Here is a 21,765-nt window from a genome sequence, read left to right as displayed (position 1 = left end):
TATCTAGGACACATAATGAGAAATCAAGAACGTTTTGGCCTTCTCCAGCTGATTCTTCAAGGGAAGGTAAATGGTAAGAGAGGACCGGGAAGAAGACGCATTTCCTGTCTTCAAAATTTGCGAAAGTGGTATAACACGACTACCACTGAACTGTTCCGCGCTGCAATAAACAAAGTAAAGATAGCCGTGATGATCGCCAACATCCGGAACGGATAGGCGCTTTAAGAAGATACATTGTTTAAATCCCAAATCATGATTAACAAAGTTTATACATTGTAAATCATGATTCGGAAGTGTTCTTCGTAACATTCAAGTGTCTTGGTTTGTTTATTTCTAGTGAATCTTGATTGTGATTTTAGTATAGCATTTTTAATATCTAGTCCGCCATAGACATATTTTGTCGTTATTTTTAATTTTTCTGTGACTACAGATGAAATATTTTGTTAATTTTTTACACGATTTATCAATGGGAGATGTTTATGTAATTTAAATAACGTGTTTGTTTCTACGATTCCAGGTGCAAATCTTTCGTTTAGTTTTCAGCTTATCCGTTTCCTCCATATTTTGATTCTTATATAGCTTATTGGCCGATATATCATGGTAGAAATTTTTAAATAGAAGAAATATTAAAAAAATTTTCCATGATAGAAATTTCTGTTTGTCAGTCTGTGTACCTAAATAATGTTCAGATAAATATTTTTGAGCGCAATTTTTTACCAACTGAACTTGATTCATTCTAATACCAGTAGAAAACTCGTGTTGACTTTTTTATTATCCATGGAAATTTTCAATATCAGAAATTACATTATTCACTCGTTCTGCTTTATAAAGACTTCTAACATTTCACGAATTTTCCTTTGTATAATTCTTATGTAATAAAAATTTTTATGATAAATTAATAATTGTTTAAGAGGAGTTCCTTTGGATGTGACTTGAAAGTTCACGTGTTTTGTCTGTTAGCGTCTTTTTTAGTAAAATAAAATATAATATAACTTAAGTTAAATAAAATAACTAGCTATTTATTAGCCATTTTAGTTTCCAAGTAAGGTTTGACGTGCCTGATACACATTAAGGATTGTTGATTAGATATCGGTGGAATAATATCAAATCAACATAAGATTAAGTAAAAGTTGCCATTGAAGTTTTTTATAACTCTAAATTGACATGAGGCTATGAGAGCAAAAGTGGTCTAACTCAAATATTATATACTGGATTATATAATATTTGGGATATATGCCCAAGAATATATGCGTTTTTTATATGTTCAAAAGGTTTTCAAATGTTTACAAATCATTATTTAGTAAAAAAACTGGAATATCGTGCAGTATATTTAACAAAAAAAATAAAAATTTTAGTTTTTTTTGTGGATTAGACCCCATTTGCACCAGATTGCCCTTAATAATGATGATAAGAATGTGGATTAGACCTAGAGTACTATACAATTAAACTATATCAATGTTAAAATAAACTTTAAATAAAACACAAAGTAAAAAAATACTTAATCTTCCTCGTTAACTCTTCTTCTGGATGTATAGCGGATCTTATAGTTCTGGTGTTTGTGTAAAATTCATAGTGTATTCGAGGTATAAATAAAAGGGGCGTAGGAAATTTCGACACTAAGCAGGTAGCGACTAAAATTTAATGGCAATTTTCGACACCAGCCCCAATTCCCGTTTTTATCTTACAGGTATATTCGACACCAAATAAATATAGCTGCGACATAAATAAAATACCATAATTAATTACTTTATTTATTTTAATAAAAGTAATGTGTATTTTATTTCTTTATAACTGTAATAATATCTAAATATAATACAACCAGTACCTAATTTTTGTACATTTTACCGTTAATATACTTGTATACAATGATTTATTTGCTATTATAGGAATGATAAGATACAGCTTTTATAAAATCTAACCTACGTATTTGTTGGGATCGTAGTTTATCCATCATTTTCTCCAAAAATGCCAATTTAGCCTTAACAGTAGTATCTTTGATTTTTGCTGGTATATGTAAACTATTTATTTTGACATAAGTGTCTACTTGAAATTCTTTTAACTTTTCAATCAAAATAAAAATAGAAGGATGTGTTGAATAAAAAGAAGAATTAAATCTCGAATGAAAGGATTCACAGGCATTTGTGGTTCTCGCAATAGACGGATTCTGATTAGACTATATGTGTGGTGGAAATAGAGCGCTATCGAAAATGTAATTTTCCAGTAAATAATCTGCATATACATCAAGTGTTGCGTTTATAGGTTTATATGACATTAAATCATAAAGAAAGCATTCTTCAACTTCTGCTGGATTTAAATAAATTAAACCAAACGTATGCCTTAACCATTTTCCAATTTCTGAATTTGTATCCTTATATTCTTGTACCAAACCCAAAGATTGAATTTTTTTAAACCAGTTTTGGTGTAAGTGAAAACGGCATCCACTAATTTTTGCATTAGGCCACATATACAATAAAGCACAGTGAATTGCTTTTTCAAAGTCCACAAATATTTCAGTTGGCCCTAATGATAATTGAAATGTTTCAAAAATCTTAGACCTTAATAAAGAAAATAAATTTTTGTATGTCATTGACAATTTTGTATGTCATTGACAATTTGTCATTTAACAAACAGTATGCTAAAGGAACATAATGTCCATTTTCCAAGCCATGTATAGTAAATAATTGTAGAATAGAAAATATTTGGTACTGTATGAAAATGTACCATCCTTATACAAAGTTTCTAATTTACACAACAAACGAATATTTGTCTCGCATTACAATACAATTACATTTAATTCAGGATGATTTAAAAACAAAAAACTTTCATTGCGACAGGTTTTAGGAGAATAATTACTAACCGCGTTATGGACTTCTGATATGCTTCTTGGTAACGGACCTGGTAACAGTTTATGACGACAGTTGTAAATGTTCTTTCTTATGCTAGGTATGTCAGGAACCGTCAGCAAATTGGCATCACACTCAGCAACAGCAGTTCTTGTAATTTTGGCAGGCTTTTCCGATATGTCCTCTTGAGCTTTTCTTTTACATGCATTGGTTACCATCTTTACTTCAAGCTTTTTTGGATCGGCTTCATGATTATATACCAAATCACTTCTTGTGATGGTGAGGTCCTCACAGCCTATTGTAAACACTTTTGCGGAACAATTAGTGTTTCTTTGGATGCAGCGCCAAAATATCTCGCCGCTTTTTAACACTTTCTGTTTCGAGAACGAATGATGCTCCACCACTAATAAATCTCGACCACGGGAACTTTTTATCAAACTCATTTTTTAAATATCCGTATACGTGCACAAGTCAACGTCAAACAAGAAATAAATTACAACTGAAATAATTTAGTCACAAGTACACAAGTGCCACGCCCCCCGCCGTGACAATAAATATTGGGAAAACCCGCTTGTCCTGCTTGGGTACCAATGTCCATCGCCGCTAATTACCTACCTACCTGCTTTACGCCGCGGTGTCGAAATTTAATATAATAAAATTTGACCCTTCGATTACCCCAGGTACAAAGACAATTTGGTGTCGAAAGTTCGCACGCCGAATAAAAGGAATTCCAAAAGATCTTTTTTTCTCTCTTGTAAAAATTATAAAGGATTCCTATACTCAAATCTGGTGCAAAATATCTTCTATGTTTACTTTTATGCCTCATATAATGTGATTCGTATATGGGAAATTTACTAATGAATTATTTTACTTTAATAGTTTTGTCGTCATCTGTATTATTTTCTGAATTACTTTATCCTCTTTTATCTTGGGGTGCAACTCCAGTTTGTGATTTTTTTTTGTGAAGGTCTATCTACTCTACCATTAGAAATCTAAAAGGTTTTTATAAAAAAAGGTTTACATTATTTTAATTTCTACGGGTCTATACCCCAAAGAGGATGGTTAGCCCACTCTTGCATTCTTTAACGTATTTAAGTACTGAACAATTTTGGTGTAATCCTCTACTTCGTGCGTTAGCCCATTCGTGTTTTCAAACTTTTGTCATTTTATATGATGCGCAATCAACCTGCTACAGCGATATATGCTGTAATACGGAAATATGGGTTAGACCACTTTTGCTCTCATAGCCTCATATATCCTTCATTATTAAACAAAAAAACTCAAGATGTGTAAAACGTATGGAAAAACATCTGATAAAAGATTACGAAAAATAAGAAAATCAAAAGCTAAAGGTTTTTACTGTGGTGGGATACACCTAGCTAATTACAAGGCTTGTTACTAAAGAGAAAAGTTACCTACTCCACGGTACGTTTTACTGCCCTACTTATTCCGCAATTTTCTCTGCTAAGCTCTTGCCAGAAGGACGGTATCGTCAGCATATATTATGTTTTTAAGTGGCTCTCCGTTTATTATTGGGCCCTCATTGGCTTCGGCCAAAGCTAATTCTGAGATAGCTTTATTGTGTATGTTAAACAACAATGGTGATAAAATACACCGTTGTTGAATCTGAATATCCTCAGTCAGTTCATTTTCAATTTTCACTTTCGCTGTTTGATTCCAATATAGGTTACATATAATTCTAAAGCTCCTACTGTCTATGTTTTTATTCAACAAAATTTCTTTGTTGCAGACTTTGCGACTAGTTGCACTCTGTCAAATGCCTTCTCAAAATCAATGAAATAGGCATATACTTCCTGATTTATATCTAGGCATATTTTCGAAAGAACACTTACTGCAAACAGTGCATCCAGACCTTTCCTAAATCCCATTTGTGTATTACTTTTACCTTCATCTAATTTCTTATGTATTCTATTGCGAATTATTTTTAAAAAGAGTTTTATGACATGACTCATTAAGGCTATGGTGCGTTGTTTATTACATTTCTTTGCGTTGGTTTTTTTGGGAAGCAGTATAAATGTCGATTGGAGTCATTCTTTAAGTATTCTACCTGTTCTAGATATGATAATAAATAGATCCAAAAGAAGTTTAATAGATTTAGTATCCACAATTTTAGATAATTCGATGAAAACCTTATCAGGCCCGGGAGATCTACCGCTTTTAGTTTGCTTCATTGCAAACTCGACTTCTTCTCGTATATTGTCAGGATCAGTATCATCTTTAAATTCTCTTGGTGCTTCTGTTTTCTCTTTGTCTTCAAAAAGCTGTGATATATTATGTCCATCTCTGGATTTTATGATTTATATCTATTAGAAGGTCACCACTTTCATCTTTTAGTAGCCTAGTTTAAAGTGTTTTTCTTATTCCTGTTAGTTCTCTAATTCTTTTCGGTATGTTAAAAAAGTCATATTTCGAGGGGTTCGAGCGAAAACCCGATAACTAACAAAATCATTGTTCGGAGATAATCGCGATTAAAGATTTTCGTAACATTGAAGAGGCTTTAAAATCGTCATAGAAAGTTGTTTCAAATATTTGTTAAAGCCAAACAGTAGAGAATTTAATGTTTAGTTAGAATAATTTATTTTTAGTTTAACTTTTTAAATGGTATTTACAAAAAAAAATAAAACATGATTTTTATCGGGTTTTTCCTCGCTGAATGAGTACAACATTTGATTTTATTGGTTTTTATTTTTAATTTTGTTAATTATAAAATAAAAATGAACTGTATTTTATTCAAATAAAACAGATAATAATCTACATTCTTTTTAGGAAATTAAAAGGTAATATCTTCTTCTTCCGATTCTTCTCCCATCATTACGTCTGGAATTCGATCTAAGACATTATTCCCTGTTTTTAAACTTAATATCCAAGAATGCAGCTCTTCCGGAAAAATGTTTTCTTGGCACATCTTCATTAAATCCTTTTTTTTTGCTTCGCTTATTGGAAGAGTACTTTTGTATAACTGTGGTAAATTTCCAGGAGTTGGTAAGTCTAGGGTTGCTTTTTGGGATAAAATTTGTTTTTGCCTTTTAGACCGTAGAGTAGGAGTTTTTTTTGAATTCAAACCAATATCTTCTGATATGTTTAAACACTTTAATTCTTCTGAGAGATCGTAGTTGAAAAAAATTTTCCTTCTTTAACCTTTAATATATTTTAGTCTCTTGATTTTTAACCACTGCACAGTATTACCGTCAGAATCTACTGCTCTGTTTTGCAATATATTTGCTGCAAGTGACTTTTAATTCTAAAAATTCATTAAATTTTCTTTCTTTTACCTTGTATGGGCCTATATTATGTTTCACATTGTCTACTGTCTTTATTTTCTGTTTTCTTGCTGTTTAAAATATATTTTTCGTCATTCATGCAAGTTACATTTACATGTTTACTTGCAGATTCTATTGCCGAGTACATAGAATCCACTTCCATATAAGTATGTCCTGCTTCTAAGAACTTTTGTTCTATAATTTCCAATTGGTCGATATTTTGTACGATCCACAACAGTAGTAAGGCTATAAATTGATTGCGGTTTTGACCGCTACAAGTATCTGAAAAAATTGTTACATGCTTAACCTCAGGTCTTAAGCATTCACTTAAATAGTAATACATACAAGTTCCAATTTCAGAACTACCCTTTTTGCCATGCATTTCATTCCAGCACAAGCAATATGCGTTATTGGGTAGCGATGATTCCCAAATAGTAAGATTGTATACTACCAATTTTCTACGATAGTGTAATTGACTAATAGATCCTTTGGGTATTTGTAAAATTGCTTGTAAATCCAATGTTACAGACATAAATTTCTTTATCTATTCTTTTAGCGGCCTGACAAATTTCGTTTCTTTTTTTATGTTCTTCGTAGATTATTTCAAGGTTTTTTCTCTGCTGCTCTAGATCAGCCTTAGCATATTTGGCACAGATAAAACACTGGTCCTTTTTTGGCGTGAAAAAACTTATGATTATACTCTTCACAAAAAATAGATCGATATTTACGTAAAGCAACAGGGTCTCGATTATTTTCGATGCAGTTGTCTAAGTAAAGCTGGTACATTTTTTTGATATTTAGAGTGGCATCTAAGTATTTTTTAATGGTATCCTTTCGGGTATAATGAGATTCCATAACCGGAAAGGATTCAATACGACTTTTAACAAATTGAACATCTTCAGCCTTTGTTGTGTTAACTGGTTCCTGTTTTCCGCGATTGTCTTCTTTAGAATAGCAACCAGTAGAATCACTGTTAGCTACAGCATTTATTATAACATCTGGGGATATACACAGCGTTTTTGTAAAAAACTTTTGGCACACTGGAATCCGTTCGTTGTTAGCTAGTGGAAAGAAACATTTCTTGCTAAATTTTCGTTCCTTTCTTTTGGAAGTTTTAAGGACAAGTCTAGTCATAATTTGTTTTACAGTTATATTGTGCAAAATAAAATTTTTTCTAGATTTAAAATCTAGACTCCAGTAATTTCTACAGAGTTCATCACAATTCAACATCAAACTATACTTGTTAGAGAACGCAACGTCCGTAATTAAGTCCAGACATGAGAGAACTAATCAGAACTACCGACCCAAAAAGGTAAATCGTCTTACTTCGTGTAACCTAAAATTGATTTACTGGGTTTTCGCAGGACAAAAATGTGCTGAAATTTAATAAAGTGTCGTAGTATAAAATTCTTTATTGGATTTTCGCATGAATATATTTTGTTAAAATTAACAGCTTTGTAATCTTCATATCCGATAAATGTATTTATATATTTTTAAAATCTTAACTTGTGAATTTCTTTTAAAAAGAAAGCAGTTAAGTTGTTCTAGCTTATTTTTCCTAGAACTGATTTTATATTTCAGACATTTATTATGAATTTCTATTTCCGATAAAATTAATTATCTGTTTTTAACTCAGAAATATTTCTAATAAAATTAGTAACTTTACACAGGAAAAGAAGATAAATGATTCTACCGGATTCTCATATTATAAATATATTTACTTCAAAGTATTTTTATCAGTAAAGTTATATATCGGGTTGGTGTTATTTAAAAATACGAGTTAACGGTTTTTACCATGTTTGGTTTTTATCATTTATTGTGCTTAAAAATGTTAATATCAATTTAAAAAATTTTTCAGTGATAGAAGACGTGTTTTTAATACAGAAGAAATAAAAATACCGGATTTCATAATTTTGTCATTTATCGGGTTTTCGCTCGAACCCCTCGATTTGTCCCAATTTCTTCCACTTTTGACATTGCTTATGCATTCTCTTTTAAGCCACTCTTCTTTACATTTAAATAATCGATTGGTTTCATTACATTTATTTATATTTTTTATTTTAAATGATTTCCTTGCATTCACTCTATTTAGATTTACAATTCAAATGCCGTCTATTCAGATTTTAAAATTAGATTTAAGAATATTTTTACGCTAGTAATACCGCAATGGAGTATTAATCCATTTGGTGACATTAAAAAAAAGGATGCTACAGTAGAAGAAGAATTGAAATGAATGTCAAATGTTGATGATTTATTATTAAACCATCAATTTCATCCTTCCTAGCAAATTAATTTATTTTTTTCTCTCTCTTTTATCTTTCTTTTTAAGAAAATGAGATTGTGATGGGTTTTACGCCCGTCTAGAAGATATCCTACAACTCATCCAGGAGACCGCTCCAGATATTCTTTGTCTACAAGAAACAAATTTAAAGGAAACCCAAAACCCGTATCTAAAAAATTATATAGGCTATCATCAGATTAGATCCACAGTCCTACGCGCAAATGGTGGTACTTCTATTTTTGTATCGTCAGTTATATACGAGTATATTCTGAAAAATTTAACATCTGCCTTCTCATATCGGCATCCAAGGAAATGAGATCGCTGATAGCGCTGCAAAAGAAACATCTACATCTTACTCACTCATCTACAACATACAGCTCCAAGAAGATTTAAAATCAAAATTTAGAAGGATATCCAAGGCAAGTGGCAGGAACTTTAAATTATCAAAGATACAAAAGCTCATAGAAATACAACCTAATGTTAACAGCTATTTATCTAGTCTAGGCGGGATCTGTTTTGGATTGGACATTTTCCATAGGAAGCTATTTTGGTGCTGAAATCCCTTCAGGATGTACCCAATATCGATAATCACGATATGCGCCAGTCGCAAACCCTGTGCTTAATTTTTTATTTAACAAAATCTGAAAACAATTGAAAATTTCTCATTTTTTTGCTCCTATTCTCGTTTATAATTCGGAAAATATTGATCCTAGAGAAAAAATTATAAGAAGTTAAAAGTTTCGTTATTCAACTTTACACAATATTTCGTTAGCTAAAAATTTAAAATTTAATGTTTATTGTTGAAAAAATAGCAATAATTGGACAAAAAAGTACAAAAAAATGAAGTTAATCCTTTAAATGTTTTCGACTTTCTAAACTTGACTTACAAGCTCCATCTAAAAACCTTTTAATATGTTTAAAACGTGTGCTAAATTTTGTTAAGATCGGTGGGATAGGTTTTGCATAATAATTTTGCAACCCAGCCTACTGGAAAAAAATCACAAATTTTCAAATTTATAATAGGCCCTAAATAAGGCCCTCAGATAGTTGCAAATTTTTTTAATAATAAAGGAAGGTTCAAACTTTCAAACGCTTTTTGTAAAATTCAAATCGGTTCACTAGGAGAGCCTAGAAATTTTTTTAAAGTTTTAAACATTTTTTATATATATTAGGCTTATAAACAAATTGAATAACTTTACGAGCTTTAAACATATCAATTTCAAAATTTATTCACTTAAAGAACATTAAAAGACGCTTCTTTAAAAAAAAAGATACATTCGGCTTACTGGTTGCCGAGATATTGAAGGTCAAAGTTAGCATACATTTGCCCTGTAACCATAAGTGATAGAGGGCTAGTTTTTAAACAAATACCCTCGTCTTGTCAAGTACTTTTTATATGAAAAGTTTTACGTAATGCGCTTCATGGCAACATCCATAAAAAAGACAAATAAAAAACCGTTTTCGCGTAAAATGTCGCTCGGAATGCATGAGAGGTGGTTGTGGGGGACATTCACTCGAAATGTGAATCGGCGAGTTCAAAATCATAGCGCGCGCTAAAAATTGCATTATCTCGGCTTCTTGTTAACCAATTTTGCTCTTTTTTTTTGAATCGATGTCTCGGACGACAAGGATTTCAAATATCATATTTTCAAATACCATTTTTAATTGCAAATTGGAAAATTTGCAATAAACAATTGTATATCAAACAAGTAATTGCATTTTTTCTTCATGCATTTTTTTTGAGCTTGCAATTTATACATTGAAGTAAATTGTTACTTTTAGTAAACAAATATGTATTTATAAATTGTTAATAAATAATTTAAAATGTTAAAATAAAGGTGAACGAAAAAAAATTTTTTTTTCATAAATAAAGTTTATTTTGACTCAATCTTCAATAATTTTTTTTAAAATCTTTTTGTTTTTTTGGAAGAACAAGAATTACAGGAACAGGTCTTATTTCTTCCTCAAAACTTCATTTTCCATTTCAATAGCTTCATCCTCGATCTGTAAATTTAATGTTTCTTCTCATTCATCTGTAGCTTTATCTTGTGCCTCTAGATTTTATGGATGTTGCCATGAAGCGCACTACCTAAAACTTTTCATATAAAAATTACTTGACAAGACGAGGGTATTTGTTTAAAAACGAGCCCTCTATCACTTATGGTTACACGGCAAATGTATGCCAACTTTGACCTTCAATATCTCGGCAACCAGTAAGCCGAATGTATCTTTAAAAAAAAGCGTCTTTTAATGTTCTTTAAGTGTATAAATTTTGAAATTGATATGCTTAAAGTTCGTAAAGTTATTCAATTTGTTTATAAACCTTAAAAATGTTTAAAACTTTTAAAAAAATTCCAGGCTCTCCTAGTAAACCGATTTGACTTTTACAAAAAGCGTTTGAAAGTTTGAGCCTTCCTTTATATGTAAAAAAATTTGCAACTATCTGAGAGCTTTATTTAGGGCCTACTATAAATTTGAAAATTTGCGATTTTTTTCCAGTAGGCTGAATTGCAAAATTATTATGCAAAACCTATCCGACCGATCTTAACAAAATTTAGCACACGTTTTAAATATATTAAAAAGTTTTTCTAGGCGGAATATGGAGCTTGTAAGCCAAGTTTAGAAAGTCGAAAACATTGAAAGGATTAACTTCATTTTTTTGTACTTTTTTTTCCAATGATTGCTATTTTTTCAACAAAAAACATTAAATTTCCCATTTCCAGCTAACGAAATATTGTGTAAAATTAAATAATGAAACTTTTAACTTCTTATAATTTTTTCTCTAGGATCAATATTTCCGAATTATAAACGCAACATAATTGTGCAGGGAAACAAAGTAAATTGGGATAAATAAAAATGTTGGTTAATCGTAGGTGCAGTGTTTTCTTTTAATTAAAAAAAAATACGAACTTAGATTTAATCAGTATTCAAAAGAAAAGCGTTTAAAATTGTAGATAAATTCTACTATTGAAAATCAAGATAAAATATTTCATTACGTGGTTAATGTAATTTAATACTAAATATATTATCAGGAAGAACAATTATTATAGTAATCAGTTAATAAAATCTGGTTGTGGCCAATGTGTATTAGCTACTGACCGTTTAAACATAATTGGTACATGTAACAGAGGTTTAATAAGGAAATTGTAACGAATTATTTATAATTAAACTAGTTAGTCAAGCTACTGTTTAGTTCTCGTTAAAATTTCGATAAAAATGGACATCGATTTTAGCCCCATACCGCAAATAGAAAAACACGGCGAGTTTCTGGAAAAGGTCGTCGATTTGATGTTTAAAAACATAGTGTTTACTACAAGACAAGATAAAGTATTACTCTGGCAAACTCCCGAAGAGTTAGAGGAACAATTCGATTTCAGTTTGAAGCAAAATGGGGAAACTCATGACAAGTTGATTACCTTCTTGAGAAATACAATCAAGTTCAGCGTTAAGACTGGTCATCCTTATTTTATAAATCAACTGTTTTCCGGGTGAGTTTACTAAGAAAGCAAATAATATTGACTGTTGACATTCATTAGTTGATACTGAATACAAGAATAAAAAATAGTGAAATACAAGTGAAATTTTTCAAAATTTATACTTATATAAATACCATAAAATGGGGCGAAATGTAGCACTCTAAAATTATTCTTTCAAACATATGATAATAAATTGTGAACTTCACTACATATTGTTTACTATTATGATTCAACAAGATCTGTATTAAATATTTCTCCATAAAAAATATTGTTTTGTTTAAGATTTTGACTAAAAAATGTGAACAATTGGATCAACAATTTTATACCCTGAATGGGGTGAAATTGATCACCCTTTTTTAAGCGAATGAAAATAGCATAATACAGGGTGAGTCATGAGGAACTTTACATGCTTTTACCATATGTAGAGTCCCACAGGGAGCATATCATGTGGCTACTAAAAAATGTCAACTCCTCTTCTTTATTAATTAACAGGGTGATTTGTGTAATTGACCATTTATTTCATTTTACTGTAGTGTTTATACGGCTAATTTGATTTTTTTAATTTTTGCATGATACAGTACACTACTATCAAGCATTCGACTGGTATTAGCTAAACTAAAAAATTCCAGGACTGGCTTTGGAAAAATTAATTTAGGGATTCGTATTAAATATGACACCCTGTGTATCTTTTTTTTTTAAATGCAATAAGTGATTTTCAAGCTACATAAATAGCCAATGAAAACGACATATGCGACAATGTAGTCGCACTTTTATTAAATTTTTAGTGAACGATCAAATCTTACCAAAAATAGAAAAACCATAATGAAGTATCAAATTATAAGGTAATTAATTTAAACAAATATTATAAATTTCAAACATTTTAATTGAAATGATAAACTGAGTTACTGCGCAACAAAAAACAGTAACTACTAACAATAACGAAGAACAATTTAAAAAAAAACTAAAAATATATACATAGTTATGATAAACCCATAAATTAGAACTGGAAAATATACAATAATGGTAACAAAATAAAAATAATTTAAAATAGATTTTCGAAATGGAACCCTGCAGCCTGTACACATTTTTGTTGCCGAATTGTTAATTGACGTATTGAATTACGGATACTCTGGGGATCGTTTCTAATAGTATTACAACAATGTATAATTCTATCAATTAATTGTTGTCGGTTATTAATATTCACTGCGTAAACTAGTTGCTTCAATCGTCCCCAAATATGGTAATCAACGGGATTGAAATCAGGGGATCTTGAAGGCCACGAAATAGGACCTGCACGTCCTATCCACCTGCTGCCATAAACATTATTGAGATGTTGTCTCACTGCCAGTAAAAAGTGTGGGGGTGCCCCATCATGCTGAAAATACATCCCTCGGATAGCAACGTTCGCGTTGACAAGCAAATTCGGCAAAATATTTTGTAGAAAGTTCAAATAGACCTGCCCTGTTAAAGGACCATCAAAAAAGTGAGGACCTACTAATTGGTTATTTATGACACCAATCCACACGTTAACCGAAAACCTTAACTGAGAACGACGTTCTCGAATAGCATGGGGATTTTCTTCTGCCCACACATGTGAATTTCGTGAATTATTTATCCCGTCTCTGGTAAATTGGGCTTCATCTGTAAATAGTGTCATGTATAGCGTTGGTCGATCATTGTTAATCCATCTACAAAATTCCAACCTATCGATCTCATCTCCAGCATGTAGTCGCTGAACCATTTGAATGTGATATGGGTATAGATTATTTTTTTGTAAGACTCTACTTACTTTTGCTTGAGTAACATTGAGTTCTCGACTTACTTGTCTAGTGCTTATTGTAGGGTTCATAGTAACGGCGTCCATAATGTCATCTTCCTGCGCTTCATCTACATGTCGCTCTGTTGTTCCACTAGGAAAAGTGCCATTTTCTCGCAAATAATTAAAAACTGACCCAAATGTTGGATGACTGGGAGTTCGACGATTAGGAAATCTCCTGCGATATTCTCTACTAGCAGCCCTACCATTCCCATTACAGAATCCATAAACAAATATTATGTCTGCATATTCTGTGGTCGAAAACTGATGTGGCATTTTGAACGAAAGTAACAAAAGCTCTACCAAAACTAACACAATGTACTTAACGTAGATATGACAGAAGAAATATGTATTCTTGTACACATAAATAACAATTGATAATGACAATAATGACAATGGGTATAAAATATCAAGAAACGTCAAACGGTCAACGCCAACCTTCATTTTAAACTTTTTTAGATTTATTTTTATTTAGTACAGTTGATGCAATGTATTATTATTTGACATAAAATTTTAATCATATTCAATCAACAAAAACTAACACATACAGGAGGTTTGACTTTTTAATCAATTTAATTTATTATTTATCGAAAATGATGCCCCAATACTATCTATGAGTAAAAATTTAAAATTGAAAAACAATTGATTATATCATAGAAATAATACAAAGTGACAGTAAAGATGTTAATTTTCTACGTATTAGATTATATTGTAGGAAATCATTTTAATTAAAATGTTTGAAATTTATAACATTTGTTTAAATTAATACCTTATAATTTGATACTTCATTATGGTTGTTCTATTTTTGGTAATAGAACATTTGATCGTTCACTAAAAATTTAATAAAAGTGCGACAACATTGTCGCATATGTCGTTTTCATTGGCTATTTATGTAGTTTGAAAATCACTTATTGCATTTTAAAAAAAAAATTATACAGGGTGTAATATTTAATACGAATCCCTAAATTAACTTTTCCAAAGCCAGTCCTGGAATTTTTTAGTTTAGCTAATACCAGTCGCATGCTTGATAGTAGTGTACTGTATCGTGCAAAAATTAAAAAAATCAAATGAGCCGTATAAATACTACAGTAAAATGAAATAAATGGTCAATTACACAAATCCCCCTGTTAATTAATAAAGAAGAGGAGTTGACATTTTTTAGTGGCCACATGATATGCTCCCTGAGGGACTCTACATATGGTAGAAGTACGTACAGTTCCTCATGACTCAACCTGTATGTAATGCCGGCCAATCATGTTCACCCCACATTATAAATATTTTTGAAAAAATGTAAGCATTCTGAAAAATGTATACTGGGGCGAAATTGATCATTGCAATTTAAACCGCAATTTGCTTTTCTACAGATTTATTTTATTCAAACAAAAAACAAAAATATGCTAATACGTCCTAAATTAGCTTTCACAAACAAAAGTTATTAATGATATTAAAAAAAACTGAACCAAACAACCATATTTATTAAAAACTAATATTTTTTAAAAATTGTAATCGTATGAAACAGGTCATGAGAAGTAAACTTTAATATGCTTAAACCAAAGCTGCTTTGAACATTATTAATTAAAGGTGTTTTAAAACGTTATGTCATAAATTAAATCACGCATTCCGGGGACAAAAATAAATTTAGTGAATCCAACTTACCTTATTACAAAAGTTTACACAAAAAAAGTTACAGCCCTTTAAAATTACAAAATAAAAATTGTTTTTTTGCAATATCTCCTAAACTACTTAACATTTTGTAATAAAAATGGACCCGTTACTTTTTTGTTCTGAGAGAATTTTTCATGCAAAAGAAACAATAAAATCTAAGTGCACAGAAGAATTTTAAGAGGGATGTGCATCCCTAAATCCCCCCAAACTTTTAAGTACGTTCAAATCAAATAAACTTTGTGGCATCATTAGTTTAACACATTATTTTTAAAACTTTTTTGCCTCCTATCACTTTTTCGAAAAACTAGTTTTTTCCTAGTAGACCATAAAATTACAATTAGTTTATACGGATACAATAATTACAAATCCATCAATAATAGTCAATAATTTGAAGCACATCATTTATTGTGTGAATAAGATTATTAAAAATTTGGATATTACAATGGCATACACAATTCAGGAAATGGCAGATATGCATTTAACTTTGGGTAAGTTGAATCAGATTAAATTATGATTTCTATAAGCTATCGGGAATATCGTAGGTGAATGTCAAGGAAATAGTGCAGCAGCCGGCGTTATGCAGTAAAATAGCCCAATCGAAATACACCCAATAGACGATTATTTCTGACCATTGATCGTTGTTTATGGGAAACGGATACATTCCAACCGCAAGTTGCTAGCAATGGTGGTCGTCCAATAATGGATGCAACTGATGAAGACATTTTAGAAATCATTAAAAAAGTCCCTGAAACAAGTACAAGGGTAATAGCTGCTCAACTAAATGTTCCTCACGTAAGGGTTTGGAGGCGTTTGAAGGATCAGCTGCTTAAACCCTTTCACTCAACAACGATTTTTAAGAGTTACTGGTTGAAGATTATCTTAAAAGGATTGGATTTTGCGATTCCACCTTCAGTAGAAATGGAATAACAAACCATCATAACGAGCACATTTGGGCCGACGAAAATACTCACGCCAAAAAAAGGACTCATCACGCCAAAACAACGACTCATCACCAAAGGACTTTCAAAGTTAATGTTTAGGCAGGAATTGTAGATAATAATCTAATATGCCCAGTATTTCTTCCCAACAATTTAAATAATGATAATTATTTGCAGTTCTTTGCAAACGATTTACAAGAGTATTTGGAAAAAGTGAATATTGTAAGTAATGAAGTCTGGGAATACCTTTGCAGGCAGTATCCTGGGTCGGTCTATTAAAAGAGGTCGTGACGCACCTATTTCTTAGCCACCCTGAAGTCCAGATACTAACCCATGGACTTTTACTTTTGGGGGTATATGAAAGAGAAAGTGTATTCTATAACAATAGAGGACGAACAACAATTGAGGGTTAATAATTGAAGCTGTAAATCAATTTCGTTAGAAAAATATGATTTTTCAGCGCATTCGGTTTTCCTTATTGAAATAATACCGAATGTGTATGGAAGAAAATGGAGGTCATTTTAACCATTTATTGTAATATCATATTTATAGAAGTTAGACATTTTTTGTACTTGTTAATTCATTTGTCATTTATTTAGTTACACGTAATTTTTTAAAGGTTAGTGAAAAGGGCCGTAATTCAATAAAAACTGTTTTTTGAAAAAAGTGATACGAGGCAAAAAAATTTTAAAAATAATGTGTTAAACTAATGATGTCACAAAGTTCGTTTGATTTGAACGTACTCAAAAGTTTGGGCGGATTTAGGGCTGCACACCTCTCTTAAAGTTTTTCTGTGCACTTAGATTTTATTGTTTCTTTTGTATGAAAAATTCTCTTAGAACAAGAAAGTAACGTGTCCATTTTTATTAAAAAATGTTAAGTAATTTAGCAGATAATGCAAAAAAAACAATTTTTATTTTGTAACTTCAAAGGGCTGTAACTTTTTTTGTGTACACTTTTGTACTAAGGTAAGTTGGATTAAATCAATTTATTTTTGTCCCCGGAATGCGTGATTTAATTTATGACACACCTTTTTAAAACACCATGTATATTAGGTTTAAACTGATATTCTTCAAACCTAAAGATTTAAAAATTACCTCTAAAAGAAGAATCTTTTTTGCAGAAAGAATATCTTCTGCAACAGATTTTAATCTACTAATAAAAATAAAAAGTGACCTCGCTTCTTTACTTTTTCAATCAATAACGCCTTCTTCCTTTAAAAAATAAATTTCTGGAACAAAAAAAAAACGGAATTTCTGGATCGGGGTCATTTTTTGCCGAATCTCAAACGTTACCAAATATTTATTTTATATTAATATCGAATATCTCTGTCCTTTTAGACTGGACCCGTACGGATTGGCAGCACAATGGCTGACGGATTCACTTAATGCTAGCGTATATACCTACGAGGTAGCTCCTGTATTTACTCTTATGGTAAGTAAAATGGATTTTTGTTTTTGTTTACTTTCTTGGCGATGTTTTTATGTCTGTCCTTCCTCGGGTATTTATGTAGTTTTTACACGTTCTTTAATACAATTTTAAGCAGTATTTTTATAAGAATCAGAATAGAAACAGATTTTTCTTGAATGTTAAAAAAAAATTAAATAAAAATAACTGTTTATATGTGTGTTAATGCCTTTTAAATTGGACTGAAAAATGTAAGATATTTTCTTATTGGTCAATATAAATTCATAACTCCATTTTGTTTTAATAATGTGATGACTGTCAAATTAAAATGGCTATAAAAATATTTTGGTAATTATTTAAAGTAGATGTAAAATTAAAAATAAGGAACTTGGGAAGCAAAGAATATTTACATTAAAAATGTAATTGCAACACAGATGAAAAATAGACAATGTTTTGATTTGCATAAATCACGGAAAACCAGCGAATTGTCCTGCTATTTCCCACTACTCGAGTTGTAAGCTGCAAAAAGGGCTACCTATTTTGATGACCTTACACAAAAACAATTTACTACTATCGCTTTCTGTCTTTTTGTGCCGTACGACATTTGTAAAAGATAAACTAAATTGCTAATTTTTCACCATTGGAAAATAAAATGCCCGTATCTTTTAGAAAATAAATATTTATAAAATTAGAGATGAAGTAGAAGTTATTAATAAGAATAATCTTAGGTAGATTTAGAGATTCATCTTTGTACAGCGTATTTGTCAACGTATGCACTCTTAGGTCTAAAGATAAGTCTTAGAGTACATACGTTGACACATTCTGGCATCAAATGTATTCTCCAGTCACTTGATGAATACATTTGTATTGCCTCCTGTTTAAAACTTACATTAAAAAAATTATGACACCAGAAGAAGTAGGTAGCACAAGCTGTTGCTTTACAGGATGATAGGCGAAGCATTCGTTACATCTTAAATGCTTTGGGAATATCTCGAAGTACAGTACAATACAAAGATTTCGAGAAACAGGACAATACACCAGGAGGCCAGGTCAAGGTAGATGAAGTACCACAAGTCAAGTTGAAGATCGCTTTCTTAAGTTACGCGATCGTACATTATCAGCACTAGTACTTGTTCAACGATTAAATGGTATCCATAGAAACACAGTTTCTGTTTATACCGTTCTAAAATGCTTACATAAATATGGATTTAGGTCCAGAATACCTGACACGGACCTCTATTGATAGCAGCTCATCATTGGAATGCTGTGCTTTTTACGGATGAGTCAAGATTTAACAGGTACTCATGTGATGGACTGTCTATAATATGGAGACGAGCTGGTGAACGTTATCAGTAGACTTCGGCAAATATGCATATTGCATATTTTGCATATTGTGCATATTTTATGCAAATATTTCATATTTTGGCATATTTGTATAAAAGTTTGCATAAAGTGCATAAAAGTTCAGATTATCATACTGTATTTGAAAATTTTTAAATATACCAATTTATTTCAATTCTTGTATAAAATTTTGTAGTCATTTTAATCAAGAAATGATCTAAGTACGTAATCTCTACAGGTACAAAACATTTACAATTTCAAAGAAGATCAATTTAAGTATCCCTCAACATTCTTAGAAAGTCTCGGTCACTGAGGCATTCAGTTATTGGATAATCGCTAAGGGTTCGCTCATTTGCATTTTATGATCTAATCCCCAAATCTATCTACAATTTATTGTATCTTAACAGCAGGTAAACGGCTAATAGTTTTGTTCCTAATTTAGGGATTTTCCAAAATCTCCCAGTTTATTGAATTAGGTACCTAAACATTTCTAATTTGATGCTCAGATTTGTAAATCATTTTTGTTTTGATATTCAAAGCGTAAACACTCGTTGTGCTCAACAAAAAGGAAGATTGTGATTTTATAATGCCTAAAACAACCAGTGCTTCAACTTGGATTAAACCTTATAAAGAGCTGTCTATGGATATGGGAAAAATCTACTGTTCAGTCTGTGGCAAAATTGTAAGTATCTAATATTTTCTATTAAATATCTAATATTTCATACATACAGGGTGTTTCCAAATGACACTTACAACGTTTGACTGTAGATACTTCTCGAAAAATTGAACAAAACGATATAGTTAATCAAACTTATTTACTTTTCGAGATACAGGGTGTTAAAATTAAAAAAAAAACTAAATTCTTTTAGTTAATAACAACAATAACTTTAAAACCAATAAACGTATTTACTTGAAATTTAGTACTCGTAGGTTGTTTTTAAATGAAAAATAGCTTCCTTTAGTGAGAAAAAATTGTCCATGGTACAATACAATGGTGTGTATTTAGAAAAATTTTTCACCTTTACTTTTTTTTATGAAGTCAGCTATTCTAAAACACAATTATTTTTATTGTAATTGAATTAACAAAAAAAAACTTTTGTTGAATTTTAAAATAAGTTATATGATGTACTAATGGTTAGTAACAAAAACTAATTTGTGGATTAATACTGCATTTAAAACACTTAGCGAGTGTTTTTTCTTTTCCAAACCAGTTATTTGATTAACCAAAAACACCTTGTATATTTTTATATTTTAAAGGTTGGGTTAAAATTAAGGGTTTTATTTTTATTTATAGATAGCATGTGAGAAGAAATTTCAGATAGACCAACATATGAGAACTGCTTCACACATTGCAAAAAAAGGAAAAATAGAAGGAAAACATCAAACTTCAATGGCTAAATGTTTCCAATCTACTTCAAAAAAATTAGATGAGCAAGAAACTTTTAATGAAGACTTGTGTCGCGCATTAGTGTCTGCAAACATACCGCTTTCAAAATTAGCAAATGTAAATTTTAGTTCGTTTCTAAAAAAATATTGCAAACTTAATGTTCCAAGTGATCGGTCTCTAAGAAGAAATAATGTGAACGGGCTATACTCGTCGGTGTTAATTAATATTAAGGAAGAAATTGCAGATAATTATTTTTACATATCTGTAGACGAAACCACTGATTCCTCAGGAAAGTATATTGCTCATTTATTGATTGGTGTTCTTAAAGAAGATACCTTACCAAAATCTATCTTATCTTATCTATCTATCTATTATTTATCTATCTTATTTCATGCCAGCAACTTGAGAAAACAAATGCTTTAACAATTTCGCGTTTTATACAAGAAACATTAGCAACTTTTTTTCTTCCGACAACTATTCCTTCTAATAAATTACTGCTTATTTTATCGGATGCTGCTCCTTATATGGTGAAAGCAGGACAAAATTTAAAAATATTTTTCCCAGATTTAATACATGTTACTTGTGTAGCGCATGGATTAAACAGAGTTGCAGAGGAAATACGAAAAAAGTTTCCTCTTGTAAATACCATGATATCCAGTGTCAAAAAAGTATTTCTTAAATCTCCTATAATTCAACTTTATAAAGAAATGCTACCTAACATTCCTCTTCCACCACAACCTTTTTTAACGCGATGGGGAACATGGTTAGAAGCAGCTAATTTTTATGCAGATCATTTTGTTAAAATAAAGAACATAATTGATACGTTAACAGATGAAAGTTCCCAATCTCTTTTGGATTCTAAACAAACTTTTCAGAGTAACTTGCTTCAACAAGAACTTTCATTTATAAAATCAAATTTTAGTTTTGTTCAAAAAACAATTACTCAGTTAGAATCACCAAAACTGTCATTGTTCGAAAGTACAGCATTAATAAAAGAATTTGCGTCATGTTGTCGGAACTTTAGAGGTAATATTGAAAAAGATATTTTAAAAAAATTTGAAGCTACTATGGAAAAAAATAAAGGTTACCATATTCTTTCTGAAGTAGTCAGTGTTCTAGCTGGAAATATTTCGGAAACAATTAATTTAGAACCAAATGTTTTGGTTAGTTTGAAAAATGCTCCCGTTACATCAGTTGATGTTGAACGAAGTTTTTCCATATATAAATATATGTACTCAAACAGAAGCCACAAGTTTTTGTTAGAAAATTTTGAACACCACTTGGTCATTTATTGTTACCATAATTCTAAATAAGTTTAATCATACTTAAA

General features: G+C 30.7%; 1 protein-coding gene across 1 annotated transcript in view; it reads left to right on the top strand.

Moving 5' to 3' along the window:
• The first annotated feature begins 11,621 nt into the window (after positions 1-11,621).
• The window catches only part of LOC140441975 (cysteine sulfinic acid decarboxylase-like), a 50,419-nt gene continuing 40,275 nt past the window's right edge, over positions 11,622-21,765 (top strand). Inside the window, exons 1-2 of the mRNA XM_072532997.1 lie at positions 11,622-11,893; positions 17,641-17,734. Of these exons, the coding sequence (XP_072389098.1) occupies positions 11,622-11,893; positions 17,641-17,734 (366 nt within the window). The remainder of the gene's footprint in view (positions 11,894-17,640; positions 17,735-21,765) is intronic.

The sequence above is a fragment of the Diabrotica undecimpunctata genome, chromosome 5 (genome assembly GCF_040954645.1).
Source record: "Diabrotica undecimpunctata isolate CICGRU chromosome 5, icDiaUnde3, whole genome shotgun sequence".
NCBI lineage: Eukaryota > Metazoa > Arthropoda > Insecta > Coleoptera > Chrysomelidae > Diabrotica > Diabrotica undecimpunctata.
This window is presented reverse-complemented; position numbering and strand designations above follow the sequence as displayed.